The following is a 16,563-nucleotide window of genomic DNA, read 5'->3' on the forward strand; positions in this document are numbered from 1 at the left end:
GAATAGAAATAGTTCAAAGATATGGATGGTATTGAAAGCAAGCCCAGTAAACGCCACAATATCTAATGGGAATGAGTCTACTGCCAGTATTTAAAGTTTGTTTAATCTGCCAAATATATCTTCGTTCTTCTGTTGTTTCAGATGTGTCACCCTTTGATTCAAACGTATTCTGAAAATAGTGATAAGGTCGCTGAAGAAATGTTATGTATACTGTTCTATTTGCTATGCATACACCTATACTTTCCACTTCCCTGAACATATATAAGATTTATTGATCCTACTATTAAGTAATGCACCAGTAGCCAACGCCTGAAGTAGTATTCCTCTACACCACAGACCTCCATCGTTGTCTAGAAACTATTAAAAACGCATTAATGAGTACCGGTGCACTGGCTGACATGTTGTCTCATTACGATGAACATGGGTGTTTTAATTTACATAAATCAATCCCACAAACTGGTGCCATGAAGACTTGCAAATACACTGAATCTGCAGATGAAAATGCTCCCTAACAGGAAGGTCAATGGTTATCCATTAACTGTTTACGTAGGCTATAGATTTGTGACAGATTTTTAAACATATTTTTAGGTGAGTCAAAAAGTACTGAGACAGACCAACAAATTGTTGGTTCTGGTCTTTCCATTTGATTTAGTGGCAAAACTAATTATATATAGAGCATCAACCAGCTTTATCCTTCAACAAAAGCAGCCAACCAGAACACATTGTCTTTTTTGTTCATCAACACCTCCTCCTGCATAATGACAGATATAGCTCTACAAATGGAGACTATATGCAAAAATGAACCACCTGAAAAATTCAAGAGTAATTTCAAATCTGTCCATCTTAGATTTTATGGAGCCTAGATTGAATATGCATGTATGCCCTGTAGGCTTGCTCCATGACATCATAAACCCAATGGAACAATTTCTAGTAATCTCTCTTGCAAAGGAGACCTTTGTACTGAATGCTTAATATGCACAGCATTTCATCTCAGTCCTACCAAACCCTGGCTTATTGTGGACATTAAGTGTGTCTGGATGTACTCTGTCATCAAGTTTTACATTTTGGCCGCATAGATCTTTGCTCCAATGGGTTGTTTAAGTTTGCTTTTTCATCCTTGCAAAGTTTCAAGTTGTGATCCATGTCTTCACTTTTCACTGGAAATCCAGAAATCCAGAAGCAGGTTTAACAACAACTGAGGCGAATCTTGAACTTGAAGTCGATGAATCTGAGATGGAAGAGTTTTTGGTTCCAAAACAGCTGATCAAAGTCAGTTCAATCAACTCCGAGTATGTTCACTCTGAGTTCATCTTGTACAGGGTGAATGAAAAAAGCCATCGTCAATCGATCTCCGAAACTACAATTCACCATAGTATTGGACAAAATAAAAGCTCAAGCCTCTTTTTTAATCCAATGGAGGTAGAGATATTAATGCATTTATATGTGAACTGTGCACATCTATCAGTAAAAAAAACAACTAGAATTACCACCTCACTGCTGTATGCCTCTGCGAATCAGTTAAGTTTCATTTACAATCATGTCTATGTGAACACGGATGCTTCACACACATCTTCTCTCCAGCAGCACATGAGATCTGTACCTCAGCACAGTTTCAGTATTAGTGTTGCTAATTCAGTGTCTGACCAAATGTCTCCCCCTCTGATCCTGAGATATGATGCTGAGTAATAGTCAGACAGGTGTTTTTGTTGAACATTATTATGTCACAAGTTTACAATTTACCTTTTGGACATATAATATCATCACTTGTTGTTGCATAGTGCCCTTTTTCTGGTTTTCTCATCTGCAGAACTTTGTATTCTAAGAGGAAGGAGACAGAAAGAACCTAACCTGCTTGCCGGCAGGTTAGGTTCGTTCACAGTAACTTACTGTTGGTACTGACTTTGTGAGTGAACCTCAGAGTTTAAGTAACCTCTCTCTCTGGAACTGAGCCAGTTTCCCTTATCTCAGGGTTAACAAACTCAGAGTTTTCACCAAACCCATTTTCTGAAATACACCTCAGGAGTGGCAGTAGTCATGTCACTGAAGATAAATGTGCAAGGGGTAAATTGCAGTGTGCTTCAAATCCCATTCCCCAATGAGCCCATTGATCAAAAAGGGACAGTAGTAAGCCATCACATACAGTAGTGTGAAGACAAGGGCATCAAAGACAAAAAAATGAAATGTCAGTGTGTTACCATGAAGCATAGTTGGATATATTTTGATAAAAGGCCTTTCACTGAAGCAAATCCATTTGTATGGTATGGTGGACCTAGATAGAAGATAGAAGTTGTGTTGATTGTCCAAAAGCCCTGCATTCAGCCTTAAAGTGAGCACCCTTCTAGGAGAGCAATACCTAAGGCTCAAGTGGATGTCAAGGGCAATTGGACAAGTAGGAAATTAGAGCAATGTGTTTCAACAGGCGGTGAGAGTAGTTTTGTTCCGTTTCCCATTATGCTAATGGCACTAAAAAGTTAGTATGTTCATGCATGGATGTCTAATGGGCCTGATATCCCCCGGTGCTTTCTTGTCGGAAACCAGGGAACAGCCATACTGCGATGTGATGTGCTTTTCTGATCACCAGCTTCTTAATGAAAAAGCAATTAAAAAGAATATGTTTGCACTACATGGGCAGAATCCCATTCCATCTAATTAGAGATGATTTTCATCGGTTACTTCTGAATCTGAGGCTCAGTGAGGTTAAACAGAATAAGACAATAACTTAGAGATAAAAATGCTTCTTGTTGTTTCTAAGTGAAAACCAATCAACCACTTTCACACATGAATATATATGAATGTGCATCTTAAACGCTAGCATTCAACAAAAATGTCTCCATGTATTTGTACTATATACTGATGCTTTATGATGTATAGGGGGGGAAAAAGAGAAAGCAGGGAATTTTGCACATGTAGGCCTAAAGAAATGTTGGTCCCTTGCTGACCTCGCCTCCCCACCCCCCTCTCCTCAGTCCATTTATGTCCTCATACATTTGAGTTGTATGTACTGTATACAGTATGACAGCTCCAGCTTCTTTCTTTTACTGTATATGGTTATATATACCTTGTAACTAAATGATGCAGTACACTGGAAACGGGTAGGCATTAGGCTGCCTCTTATTCTTTGACTGAGCTGTTTGCATGTTCTGCCTGTGTCATTATGGGTTTTCTGCAGGTTGTCCAGCTTCCTCACACAGTCCAAAAACATGCGGATAAATTGGTGACTCTAAATTGGCCGTAGTTGTGAATGCGAATGGTTGTCTCTCTCTATGTGTCAGCCCTGTGATAGTCTGCCGATCTGTTCAGGGTGCCTCTCGCCCAATGTCAGCTGGGATAGGCTCCAGCACCCTCCTGTACCAGGATAACAGGTAAAGGATAATGAATGAATGTTTGTTTTAAACTGGACAGTTGAGCTGAAAATTGTCTGGAAACAGGCTACACCAAAAGGCTTTCCTGAATGTCAAAAAGATCCACAGCAACAGAGTAAATGTTACATATGTTCTTCATATACACTTTTTAGTAAAAAGAATATATTTGGATGCAACTCCTTTATAATCACCAGCATCTTGATCAGTAACTAACTGATTATAATTACATTTACTTTGTAATCTATAATATCTGGCCGATTTTTGTCCTTTTTGACCAACAAACTGATGGATGTAACCATCGGGCTCAAGATAAGCTATTTCAGAGATAACTCCCAGGTAACATTGATCGATCACAAAACGGAGGGAAAACAAATGTAAGGTCTCTTTTTTTTATGGTTGTTGTAATCGTCCGTTCATCTGTCAAAACAGACAAAATCTGCTGGAGACAGTAGATTGGGCTAATGCTAATTAGCTGAGATTTGGGGGTTTTTTTACATTTCATGCCATTAGTCATAGACAATCTAAAGATAATCCTTTATTTTTCACAACAAAAACTTCAGCAATATCTTATAAAAATACAAGTTATATTTCCTTTTTATTCTCGGTGCATGGCTGCACCCCAAATGTCAGTTTATTTAACTTTTTTTTTGTTTTGATCTTATCTGTATTTAGTCTTGGTGTAACATACATTTCCCATTTTTTTTATTTGTAAGTCATTTGAGAGTGCATCATAAAAGAAGACATCAATAAGTTGTATTTTGTATGAAATGCTGGAAGTAATACAATATACCTTTTTTCTTGTTATCCAATTAATAATCAGATTCATCAGTCATCAAAAGCATTGTTATTGTAGTTGCAGCTCAACACCTTTTATAAATTATTTTTGTCACTATGATTAAGGACAAAGCTTACAATTGCTGAAGGAGCATTTTTCTATGAAAAATCGGAAAACAAGGCAACCATGGCCAACACTGGCCCATGCATCCATGTTTGCAGAAAATGACTACATGCTGTTTTCCTGAATTGCTGGTCATGTGTTCACATACTTTGATTAAAATTAATGGCTGAGTGAAAATTTTGCTTAAAGCCATGTGGGGTGGAACGATAATCAAATGCAGAGTAGCTCTTCAGACGAGTTGTTCGTACAGTGGCTCCCCATGGTTGATCTGCTGACAGCACAGTCTTGACAGGTTTGTCATAGCAGTGCTTCCCTCTCATAGCTGTAGACTGTTTGAGTTTGTGAGCACAGGATGATGAACAACTGCCATACAAACTCCACCCAGAATAGAAGTACTGAATCTTAAAGCCTGTGTGATTACTCTGCAGGTCTGTGTCTGCAAAGGATGCTGAGAATAAATCCACGTTTTCATGTCTATTTGGGTTTCTCCTAGAAGAGGAAAAAAAAGATGTACAGTAGTACTGGCTGTCATCCTGAAATTTCAAAGACTAAATCATTTCTGAGCAGCTGTTTGAATTCTACAATTGTATAACCACCTCAGTTTTTCTAGTGCTCAAAAGTGTGCATATACAATTGCCTTTAAGCTTTGATTCAGCTTTGCCATCAGAGCCAAATAAAGTCTCTTACTAAAAAGAAAGTGACAGCCAAAACTTGCTCTGGAGTGGAAGGGGAGAAAAGGGTTGTTACGTATTCTCGACAGCAGTCTGGCACGGATGCTCAAATGAAAGGGACGTAGGGGGAAGCAAAAGGTCAGGCTCATTAAATGTCAGCAAAGAGCATCTTAATAATTGAATCACTCAGACAAAGAACCACATAATTTAGCTTTGAAGGGTTCTGAGGAGCCACTTGCAGTTACACTTGTAGTTTTATAGTCACCAGAAACTGCAGATATAAATTTAAGATTGACTGTGTGCCGTGCATTAACCTCAAGGCACCTCACATCCAAGATATATATATATATATATATATATATAAGATGTTGGGTACATTGTTTACCATTAAATACATCAATTTTTGGATGGCATCCATTTCATTTCATTTTTTCCCTAACCTCCTACTTCAGGAGTCATTACTCCAGGTTTGTGCCAAAAAGATGTACAGATCATCAACTGTTTATTCTCTCACCTTCTCCATGATATAAGCCAGTGTTGAAGCACTGATGACACCATACACACAATAGTGAAGAGACCAATTAGAAATGCATGAGGGCTGAGAAAGAGGTGACGTAAGCCCTGAGGGGAAACAGAAATCCACAGCTCCTCCCACAGCTCAGGGTGAGAAGTTCAGCTGTAGACCTCACCACAAAGAGTTCACTCAAACTGTGATTGCTCTCTGAATAGCATTATGAATACAATTATGCAAGAAAAATAGTCTTTATGCACACAACAGAAAACATCTCTTCACTTTTGTTCCTTGAGTTTCAGTAATACGAAATTCTAAAATTATGAGACACAGAAACTTTGATATGCATACCACAAGACGTATGAATTAATGCCTGCTGCTCCAGAATTTAATGAATTCGTGTTTTTGTGCTCCCAAATAAAGAATTTAAAAATAAAAGCTCTTTTATCTTTAATCCACATGGAGCCACACAAAGGAAATGCTGCAGATGGAGAATATTAGAGAATATTTTGTCATCAGACCAAAGCACCATAAGTGAAATTTTCTTTTTAAAAATAAATGTAAATGTTTTCAAATATATTTTAAAGTCCCAGGCACACCAAACCAACACCAAAGAGGTGGCATTGAAAACCGACTGTTGCATTATATCATGTCATCTGTGTCTCAGTCAAAAAGTTGCACATGAAAACACTGTAAGCACAACAAATGACGGCCATCAAGCACATATTTTCTGCACTTGCCTGAGAAGAAATACCTCCATTCTAGCAAACAATGATACTGTAATCGCCACTCAAAAAGGGAAACCAACAGACCGTCATGACAAAGCAATTTTACCATGCGCCAGTGAACGACGACACAAAATCAGGAAACATTTTTGCTGAAGAGCTCATTAGCTTAAGGAAAAACAGTTGTACTTAATAAAACAAGTTTGTTTTGCCCTCACTCCCTTGTGACTTAAGCCGTTTGTTTATGTTACTCATTTACGTTTCTCTTTTTGTTCGCTGAGCTGAACTGCCAATCAGAGTGAATTTATTCACCAACAGGTTCTGCCGTCTCTGACACTGCTTTTTTTCCCATCAGTTCAGCACGTTGAATCAGACAAGAGCCGACAGGATAAAAATTAACGCTTGGAACACACTGCATGCATGAGCAGTGCATGATGGCGATCTTCTTGCCGCTTCTGCACGGCTGCCTATGAGTACTATATTTGCCACACTTATAAGCACAAATTCCACTCAGCTATGAAGTTGTGCAAGCTCCTGCATTGTCAACAACACAGTTCTGCAAATGTTTCACAATAAAATGCCTTGTGTTAACAACTGATGGGAAACTGTCAACAGAGACATTGGACACAGGACTTTTATTTTGAAACAGAAGCAGGAAAGTTTGAGTGAAACAGATATGTTTGTATTTCCTCAACTCTCTGGCAGATAAAGACTTTGAAACTGTAATAAAATTTGGTATGGAGTTAATATAATTATCAAAACACCATTTTCAATGCCCCCAGAATACAGGCAAAAAAACCCCCAGAAATACAGGTTCGGCGACACTCACATGCTGCTTATGAAGGCAGGGTGTTCTGGGCATGAGGCGACAGACGTTTACCAATGGCCCAAACCGACTGACCAGCCTTAAGACCTTATCTGATCAAATGCTGTAAATTCATACTTTATGCAGACCACTGTGTTTGATCAATATCAAGAAGCATAACTAGACTTTTTTTGTACAGCTGAGGAATCTAATACTGTTGTTTCAGCACTATTTAAGAGCATCAACAAGCAGAAATGACTCACACACACAAACATACACAAGCTGCATTGCACTGTAATTTGCAGTGGACGTGTTTGTGTTGGTTAACAGCTTCGACTAAAAGTAGTGACTCATGGATTAACATTATAGAAATGAAGCTCGTCTTATGACCTAGATTTGCTGTGTCTCAGTAAGTCTGAGTTATGTGACTGTAGTGAGCTCCCTTTATGACTTTCACACTTTCACTCACACCAGAATTGTCATGTAATGGCAAACCTCTCTCATTAGTCATCAGCCAGCTGTGTCAAAATACATTCACAAATCTCTGCTAGAACATGCACTTGTGTTCGGGTCTCATTCTTCTATTCTTGAAACTACAGACTTTATTGTCACAATCATTTGTCTCTGAAAGCTTGTGACCGCCTGTCAGAGACACTCACGCTCGACACCAAACAGGATGTTTTATTGTTTTGTGTGGATCCGTAAACAAGCGCAACTCAAGACAGACAGTTCATTATCAGTGGCTTTCTGTAACATTAAGAGTCTGACCATCAATCCATCTCCCTGTGTACCTGAGAGTGAGTGAGTTTGTGACTGAGTGTGTGTTTGAGCAGGAGAGAGAGGGGGATGAAAGGTGTGCCAGTGTACTGTAAAATCAGCAACACTACAGAGTGGACTCTGGCCAGAAACAGTGGAGTGGAGTCAGGGGACTGGTGAGAGTTGAGCTTTATAATGGAACAAAGACTGGAGATATGTGCACAGCTCCTCTGGGAAAATCAACAAAAGGTGCTGGGTGCTTGTGTTATTTTTAACCATAACAGTACTAGCCGTGTGGCTCCAGGGAATGAAACTGTTGGATGATTAACCTTGAATTTACTGCTATGATAGCTGGTTGTATGTTGCTACTGTTATCATGCTAAAATGGTAGATGCCAGCTATGCAGCAGACCAAACATGCTTTAAATAAAAGGTTGAAATGGTGGAGATAGTATCAGATAAAACACAAAATATTCAATGATGATTGCAAATAAGAAAGAGATGAGATGCAAAGGGTTAGACCAAAGGTACTGTAAAAATGAATTAGCACAAAATAAAGAAAAAGTGGATCCACAGAAGAATAAACTAACCCTAACCGCACTTTGACCCAAAAGACTGCATCTTATTTTATACAAACAATGGAAATTTTGCTCTTTTAACCTAAATTATGATACCGTATTAATATCAATCGAGTAATTATTGTGCCTAAACCAGACTTCGGCTATAGTTGTGGCAGATCAGAAAACAGTTATATGAATCATTTTTTGGGATGCAATAATTTATGTTCTATGCTGCAGAAAACAAAACATAAAAGAAACAAGATTGAGTTGCTTTAACAAACTAGATGCAACCTGCAGGCTTACAAGATGTATTTGTGTGGATCTGGCAGAGGATTGTACTCTGTGGAGTGCATTATGATATAATTATGCCAAAAACTACCATTTTACTCAAAATTATGTCTTGATTGATTTGCACAGATGGCTGCATTCACTCAAATCCAGATATGGAGGGACAGACGATGTCCACAGACCACTAAGGAATAACCAGCATGCTGGTTTCCATCTGAGACCTGAAAGCATTGATTTGTGACAGATGAGCAAGGGCACCTCAAATGTAGATGTGTCAGCAAAGGCTAACATTGTCTTTTGAAAGTAGACCCTCTTACTTAATGTTGCTAGATATTCTGTGGAGAAATATTACAGCATATTCAACCATAACTTTATAATTACAACACAGTGATTTCCAACAATTCCTAATTGTTGCCAACACCATTAAAAAAGAAAGATCTCTTGGGATCGGCTCAGCTTCACTCTTGACCAACCAAAAATATCCTCCACACAGCCCTCGATCCTGTAGGCCCTGACGATGCGGTTTATGTGGCTTTAAATACAGCTAAGAGGCGGTAAGATTGGTGGATCAGTGACTGGCTGCACACACTCATGAGAACACAGGGCATCAGCAAAGCTGTGCCTCGGAGGGGACTGAACCACCATCTGTACTCCCGAGTTTCAGATCATGACAGATCGTGAACTGTTAAAAATCGTATCAAAAGCACGGGGTGCGATCAGCTGTGATACAGTAGGGGCCAGGCAGGAATCAAATCCATTATGGACCTTAAAGAGTGTTTCTTTCTTTCCTTCAGTCTTGCTTTGGTTGTGAGATTTTCTCCGTCTCCCTTCCTCTCTTTACTTTCACTCTGGCCTGTTGGTTATTCCTGTCAGTGGCTGCCTGAGCCTCACTGGTGCTTGTATCAACTCCTTCCTCTCCCCGGTGTGACATTCATAGCATTACAATTGAGCCATCAATCTGTCAAGCCTTACCCCTGCTAAGCCACGAGCTGTGGGAAGCACAGGAGAGGGACAAGTTTACCTCCGCTTGTGTTTTTCTTCTCTGTAGTTAGGGCCTAACAACTACAATAAGTCCCAGACATGATGTGAAATAGATAAGCATTTAGTTGCCAGCTGAGGTAAGCCATCCATCGTCGTTTTTCACACTCATTTCCCCATCCACCGCTGGGTATTTTTTGCTGATGACTGACTTGGTGATAGCTGTTGGCTTCTCATTCTGTTGGATTCTCATTATTATTTTACCACCAACCCCCCACTGATACCTCTTGTACATACACACTCCCTTCTCTGCCGTTTCTCAAATCTTCTCTCTCGCTCTCTCTCTCTATATGTTTTTGCTCCTCCTCGCTCTGTCTCCCTGGTGATATCAGACTGAGCTCCTGTAAGGAGGAGATAAAGCCCCCCAGCAGGGCAGGACCACAGCTGTCGCCTTCTGACTTCCTGGACAAGCTCATGGGGAAAACATCAGGATATGATGCCCGCATCAGACCCAACTTCAAAGGTACAGTATATGCCAAGGCAGACCATCACAGTAGCCCTCAAGAAAATCCAGCACCAGAAAAAAAAAAAGGAAAACACAAAGAGCGGTGGATCTGTGCTGTGAAAGCTGAACAGCTGACCGTTCTCATGTGTATGTGCTGTACGCTGTTCTGTCAGAAACTATGATGTGATTCTCAGATTTACAGCTTTCCAGTACATAAATATTGCATCAGCTTGTCCGCCTTTTCACCCTGTTCAAACAGAACTGTAGTTCAACCTAACGTCTAATTAACCCTTTGTGGTGAAGGCCAGATAGTTTGTTGTTGACTTAATTTTAAGACTGTAATCATATTTTACCATGCAGCAAGAACACACTGGTAGCCTGTCTCCACAATTATGTTTTGAGGGAAACATAATTGCTGCCTGCTGATTTCTCAGTACAGGAAACGCTACATTTTTGTACAACGTGCAAGTCATCAGGAGGGAGTCCTGTGTGTATTTAGGTATATGCAGAGGTTTTTAAAGTCTGTCACTGTGAGCCACTCCTCAGACAAATTCAAGACACCTACTGTATGTATGTGTGATGTGTCCTTTGAGAAAAAAAAATCTGAAACAAAAAGTTAAATATTTTGGTTTCACTATGGTGCCCCCTCATTTTATATTGCAAAGCCAGTTTGCAGACTATATAGATAATTAGCTGCTCAGCAGCAACACATTAAACAGAAGCAAAGTCACCAGAATAAAATGTTGTCATTATACATTTTTGCAAGCCACGGACATTTGCACATACATATATATGAGCTAAGGTTCTCATCATAATGAGGAGGTATTACTGGGTGTCATGCACTGTTTCAGACCACAAAAGGAGATACTTTTTAATGAGAGAACAGAATATTGCCAGCCGTGTTTCTAGTGGCCAGACCAGGTATTTTAATCCAAAACATGGTGCTTTTCTAACGCTAACCTTAACCCTAACCAAGTGTTTTTTTTCTGTCAAAACACACACTGACCACAATTTTGTCACAACATAAAACTGAATCAACACATCCACAGCATCTGAAACCACAAATGTAACATATATGTGGTGTGCAGAAACATATAATGAAACATGTATTCTGCCCATAGGGTTGGTTTGTACAAACTCTAGCACACTGGATGAGAAATTAGCAGATCTCTGCAGTGTTATTATAATTTAACAAAGGAAGAGACAGCAACGTCGTATATGTCTCTACTTCCGTGTCACATGAGGATTCTACAAGTTTAAACTGATTCATCCTGGGAAATTAAATCAAAAGGTGGATTAAAAAGTGTGCAAATGTTTAGATGAGGAATCAGGTCTGTGCACATTTCAGGGTGCAAGTGCAACATAGTGCTTTGGTTCCAAATGTCACCCCTCTGTGAAGTTTTCTCTGGGATGCTTTTCTGTATTGGTTGTTATAGGTTGTTTAAAACATTAAATTAGAATTGTAATTTTTTTTTTCAAGCAACATGATGGTTCTCAAGCCAGTTATGGTTATAAGAGCATCTTTTTTTGTATGATTTCCTAGCAGATTTATGGATGTATAGGCACAGTGAATAATGAGATCCTGAGAAGCATACTGAATCTAAATTTCTGTGTATCAAGTCCACGTGTTTAGACCGAGATATAAGTCCAAGAAGGGGAAGATTCTCGATGCAAATTGCAGCAATCAGACGTTGAAGGTTTTAAAAAAAAAAACTTAATTGCATCCACGAGCTTCATGCTGCAGCTGCTACTGCTCCAACTGCTGACTGTTGATAAGCAGGCAAAATCAATGAGCCAAACGACGACAACTAACGTCCCACTGTTCAAGAATACCAGCATACACCTGTCCCTTTTACCTGACGCAGCATCTTCTACTCACATCTGTCCCCTTATGCCCCCCTGAGGAGTCAGGCCTTACCGTTTGAAAATCTGTGTTTAGGCAACAGAAGCTCTTTGGTTGAGAAGATCATAGTTTTGGTTTAATGTTAATTAGTTGCCTACATCAACACCTCATGTCGTACTTAAAGTCACTGCTGACTTTTTCAATCTCAAGAACATCCCTGAACTTAACCAAATGCTCTGAGTACGTACATAACATAACCATAAAAAGCTCTAGCTATGCTGTAGGTGCTAATGACAGAATGTTGTATTGTGAGTTACTTTCAGAAAATTGGAGGGAAAAACAAATTAATGTATTGTCAGTGAAAATTAAGCAAATATGTTTGCAAAAATGCATCCTGATGGTCATTATGTTGATAAAGACGTAGTTCTGGTGGTCCTTTCTCAGTAAATGAATTTGCTCTTGCAAGTAGTAGCATACAAAGAAAATTTTAAAAGTCAGGGTTGCACACTGACAATTCTCACTTTTCTCTCTGTGACATTGTTTGCTCTTAAGTTTTAAAATCCCAATGTTATTTGTCAATTGCCTTATAGTTTTTCTTCAAATGTTTTTGAGGCTGGTTTCAGTAAATGGGATTGTTTGGGGGGCTGTAATTACACTTGAAGTGACAGGCCCAAAAATAGAAAATTAAAAATATACTTTTTCATGGCACCTTTAAAGAGCCGGCTCTTCAACACCAGGAATGAAGCTGGCATGATTTGTGTTGTAGCATCACTTTCAGTTCAATTATTATGAAAATCAATGATGAAAATTAATGAAGAAAGTGATGTAAATTTTAAGAATGCTACAAGAGATACACAAAAGTATATATTATGTCCCGTTGAGAGTCAAGGCCCGAGGCATTATCAAAAATGCATTGAGGTAATTTTTTCAAATTAGTACCCACTTTAAGAAAATGATGACCTACTTAGAATTTGATTGTCATAGGCCAAAGGTCAAGGTCACTGTGGCCTATTTTGTCTCACTTTTGTGAACCCGTTATCTCAATAACAATTGAAGGAGAATTTTCTCAAATTTGGCACAAATGTTCACTTTGAGACAAGGATGAACTGATTAAAACTGTATTTTCATAGGTCCAAGGTCACTGTGACATTACATCTGTATAATTCTTGTGCGTGCAAAATCTCAAGAGGACCTTTAGGGAATTTCTTTAAATTTTGCACAAACATGCAACATATCTTCTGAGGTCCTGTGACCTCAGAAAACATGTTGTTGGCCATAACTCAAGAATTCATACAATAATTTTAATAGAATTTCAAACAGATGTGTAATAGGATAAAATTATGAAGTCATGACCTTTTATATTTAAGAGGTCAACAGTCAACTTCAGTGTGACATCATAATGTCAGGCAAAAACACTTTCCTGGCCATAATTCAGCGTAATAATTCAGGAACAGAGGGGGAGACATATGGTCAGATACTGAATTGGTCACACAAATCTTAAGTGCCAACCTTGAAACTGTGCTGGTTGTATAGATCTTATGTGCTGCTGGAGGGAAGATGTGTGTGAGGCATCGATGCTATCACAGACAAGGATATAAACTATAAGTGCAACTATACAGTAAGTGCAGAGGCATGCACCTGCAAGGCGGTGTTTCTACTTTTTTTTAAAATGTAGTGGGATGTTATGAATCCCATTTGAGGGGAAAGATGTGTAAATTCAGTATGTTTTTTTTTTTCTATCCTCAGGTCCACCTGTGAATGTCACCTGTAATATTTTCATCAACAGCTTTGGGTCCATCACAGAAACTACAATGGTAAGAAAACCTTGGAGATTTCAGATGTTTAACATGTTAGAGAGGAAAATGCATTTTCTTAAAGTGCATTATTATGTTTAAAAATCCCACAATGGTTTATGTTGTTTTTAGCTTCATTGCTCCAATGACTTCTATATAGAAATCTCAAAAACACTCCGCCGTCTTTCTTTCCTACCAACTTCTTTGCTAATCCACTCCCTGCTGAAGCCGTTTCCTCATTTCTGTGTTTCCTGGAGCATAACAGTGCAACCTTCAGAGACCAATGGGTCACTGACATGCTGATAATGAACTGTCCACTCTGCAATTAAAATGAAAAATTGAGAAAATGGATGAAAAGAGGTATGGGAGAGAGGACAAGTGGTTCAGGGAGAAATAGCTGTCCTCAAGTCTGCATTTACAGTGTTCAAGCTGCTGGGTCAGCACAATACAGCAGCAAACTGTTTAAAGGTGTGTGAGGGAGGCCCAGAGGGTCAGACCTGCAGTCAGGTCAGCCGACAGAACGACAACACTAATGATGTCATTGTATGTGCTGGTGAAGCATGCCTCATATTCTGATAAATGAAGTGAACAAGCAGGAAAACGAACAATGTGCAATGCCCAAAGATGAATTCTGAATTAATTGCGCAGATTAGAATTCTAATTTAATTACTCATGTATGCTGGCTGCAGGCAGGAGTGATTGTGTTCAGCACTCGTCCTTGGCATGGCTCGCATTGCCAACCCTCGGCTCACCAGCAGCACATGGCTGCAACGGTTGAACAAACACTAAACCATCTTTTTCAATCAGATACTTTCAGAAAATCTGACAAATATGGTGAGGCAGGGGCATTTCAGCAAGAGTGATGCCATCATTATCCAAAGCTGCTGAATTACATAACAAAGATGGATCATCTGTATACAACTGTAATAACAGTCATTATGATTGGGATATATGTAAATATTAAATACATCAGTAGAGGTCGGCAATATAGCCCCTATATGAGTAATTTTATATTATGTTAACAGTACATATCAGAATATATAGCGCTGGGTATCGTCAAAATGACGATACCAGTAACACTTAAAGTGATTCAGGTACCAAAAGAGTACTTTATTTTATACCAATAATGTGAATGTGTAAAGTGGTGTGTAGTATAGCCATACTTCCAAATGATTTGTTGGTATCTCATAATGCTGACTGTTAACTCAATACAAAACACCGCTGTCAACTTCACCACACCACAGACTGTATGAGTTATAGCTGCTGCTGCAGGAGTGTGAGCTTCGTGCTTGGAACAGATGCAACTGTCCACCTGACAGTACACAGTGACAGGGCTAACTGTTAGCATCACACAGCAAATGTTACCTAATGCTGAGTTTGTTGAAATGGTTTAATGGCTCAGTGTTGGATTTTAGCGCTGCTTCTGTTTTACCTCATGCTAGCTAGGCAGACTTCCCAGGAGCGGAGTGGCTCTAGAGATGACTGCAACAGAAAGTCTGCTGATCCTGCAGGGGGTTGCAAAAGTCTAAGCTCAGACCCCCTGCACAAAAAGGCTCAAATACAGAGATTGTTTGACTGGAAAAGTTTAGATATAACTTGGTACTGTGTTTTTTCAACAGATACCTTAAAAGGTATTGGGTACCGATAGCCAGCTCTTATTACGATACAGTAATTTGTTCCGAAAATCTATTAAGACAAGGCCTTAAAAGGTGTTGCAGGGTCCTGTATTTACAGCATCATCCTCCTTGTCTATGTCTGCCAAAATCATGTTATGTTGCTAGGCAGCTCAATTTGCAATATCACACAAGAATCATGAGATCATGCTGGCATCCAGCCTTATTTGCCAAATAGCATGCCCTAAATGGCTCCAACAGAAGAGGGTTTTGCCAAATCCCTACCGGTGGACACATTTATAACTTTGCACAGTATATACTGTCATGCTCAACCCTTTTTAATAATATTTTTATTCACCGAAGCATTTTTAAAGTAAACCATCAGTGTCTGTCAAAAAAATCAAAACAACATTTTTCTACTTATAAGCAATGATTTGACTGTTTTAAATTCTCTAAGAACAATTGTTCATTATGAACCCCTCATAGTCATGTACTTGTCACAAATGAAGCACAATGGACACATTAGATCTAGACATTAAAGTGATATTTCATCCAAAAAAAGTGAAAGTTTCATCTTTCACAGAGTACAACTGCTTCTGTATTTTTAAATTCATCATCAGTTAAATTGGACTCCAATAGCAACCAGTACTGTAACAAAATATTCCCAGAAACCTCTGCAGACTAATGCACTTCTGAGCTCTCCATTCTGTACTACAACTTTCACCAATAATATATTTTCCATTAACTGCCCTGACCCACAGGACTACAGGCTCAATGTATTTCTACGGCAAAAATGGAACGACCCTCGCCTGGCGTACAGCGAATATCCAGACGACTCCCTCGATCTGGATCCATCCATGTTGGACTCGATTTGGAAACCTGATTTATTCTTTGCAAACGAGAAAGGAGCCAATTTCCACGAGGTCACCACTGACAACAAGCTGCTACGGATTTTCCAAGATGGCAGCGTTCTGTATAGCATTAGGTAAATACAAGTGACTTCCCATAACTTAAAGATCGGCGCCACTCAGTATCGTTATGGCCAGTCAAAGCACAACGTCAGGGGCTAAATAGAAATGCGCCAAATCCTCTGCATGTTATCATTCATTCAAATGCTTCAGTATAACTTGAATGTTGTTTTCTTACTCTGAGACTTGTACTTGTATATTCAAAGAATACTTAAATATTGGCTTTAAAATAAGCAGCTTTTTTTTTTTAAATAGATGCTGAAGATTGACACTAATTTGTATTCCAGT

At 39.1% G+C, this 16,563-nt stretch overlaps 1 protein-coding gene across 1 annotated transcript in view; it reads left to right on the forward strand.

Annotated features, from left to right (window-relative positions):
* The window catches only part of glra4a (glycine receptor, alpha 4a), a 59,211-nt gene that overhangs the window by 23,112 nt on the left and 19,536 nt on the right, over window positions 1–16,563 (forward strand). Inside the window, exons 2-4 of the mRNA XM_042493342.1 lie at window positions 9,946–10,076; window positions 13,648–13,715; window positions 16,069–16,292. Coding sequence (XP_042349276.1) covers window positions 9,946–10,076; window positions 13,648–13,715; window positions 16,069–16,292 — 423 coding nt within the window. The remainder of the gene's footprint in view (window positions 1–9,945; window positions 10,077–13,647; window positions 13,716–16,068; window positions 16,293–16,563) is intronic.

The sequence above is a fragment of the Plectropomus leopardus genome, chromosome 9 (genome assembly GCF_008729295.1).
Source record: "Plectropomus leopardus isolate mb chromosome 9, YSFRI_Pleo_2.0, whole genome shotgun sequence".
NCBI lineage: Eukaryota > Metazoa > Chordata > Actinopteri > Perciformes > Serranidae > Plectropomus > Plectropomus leopardus.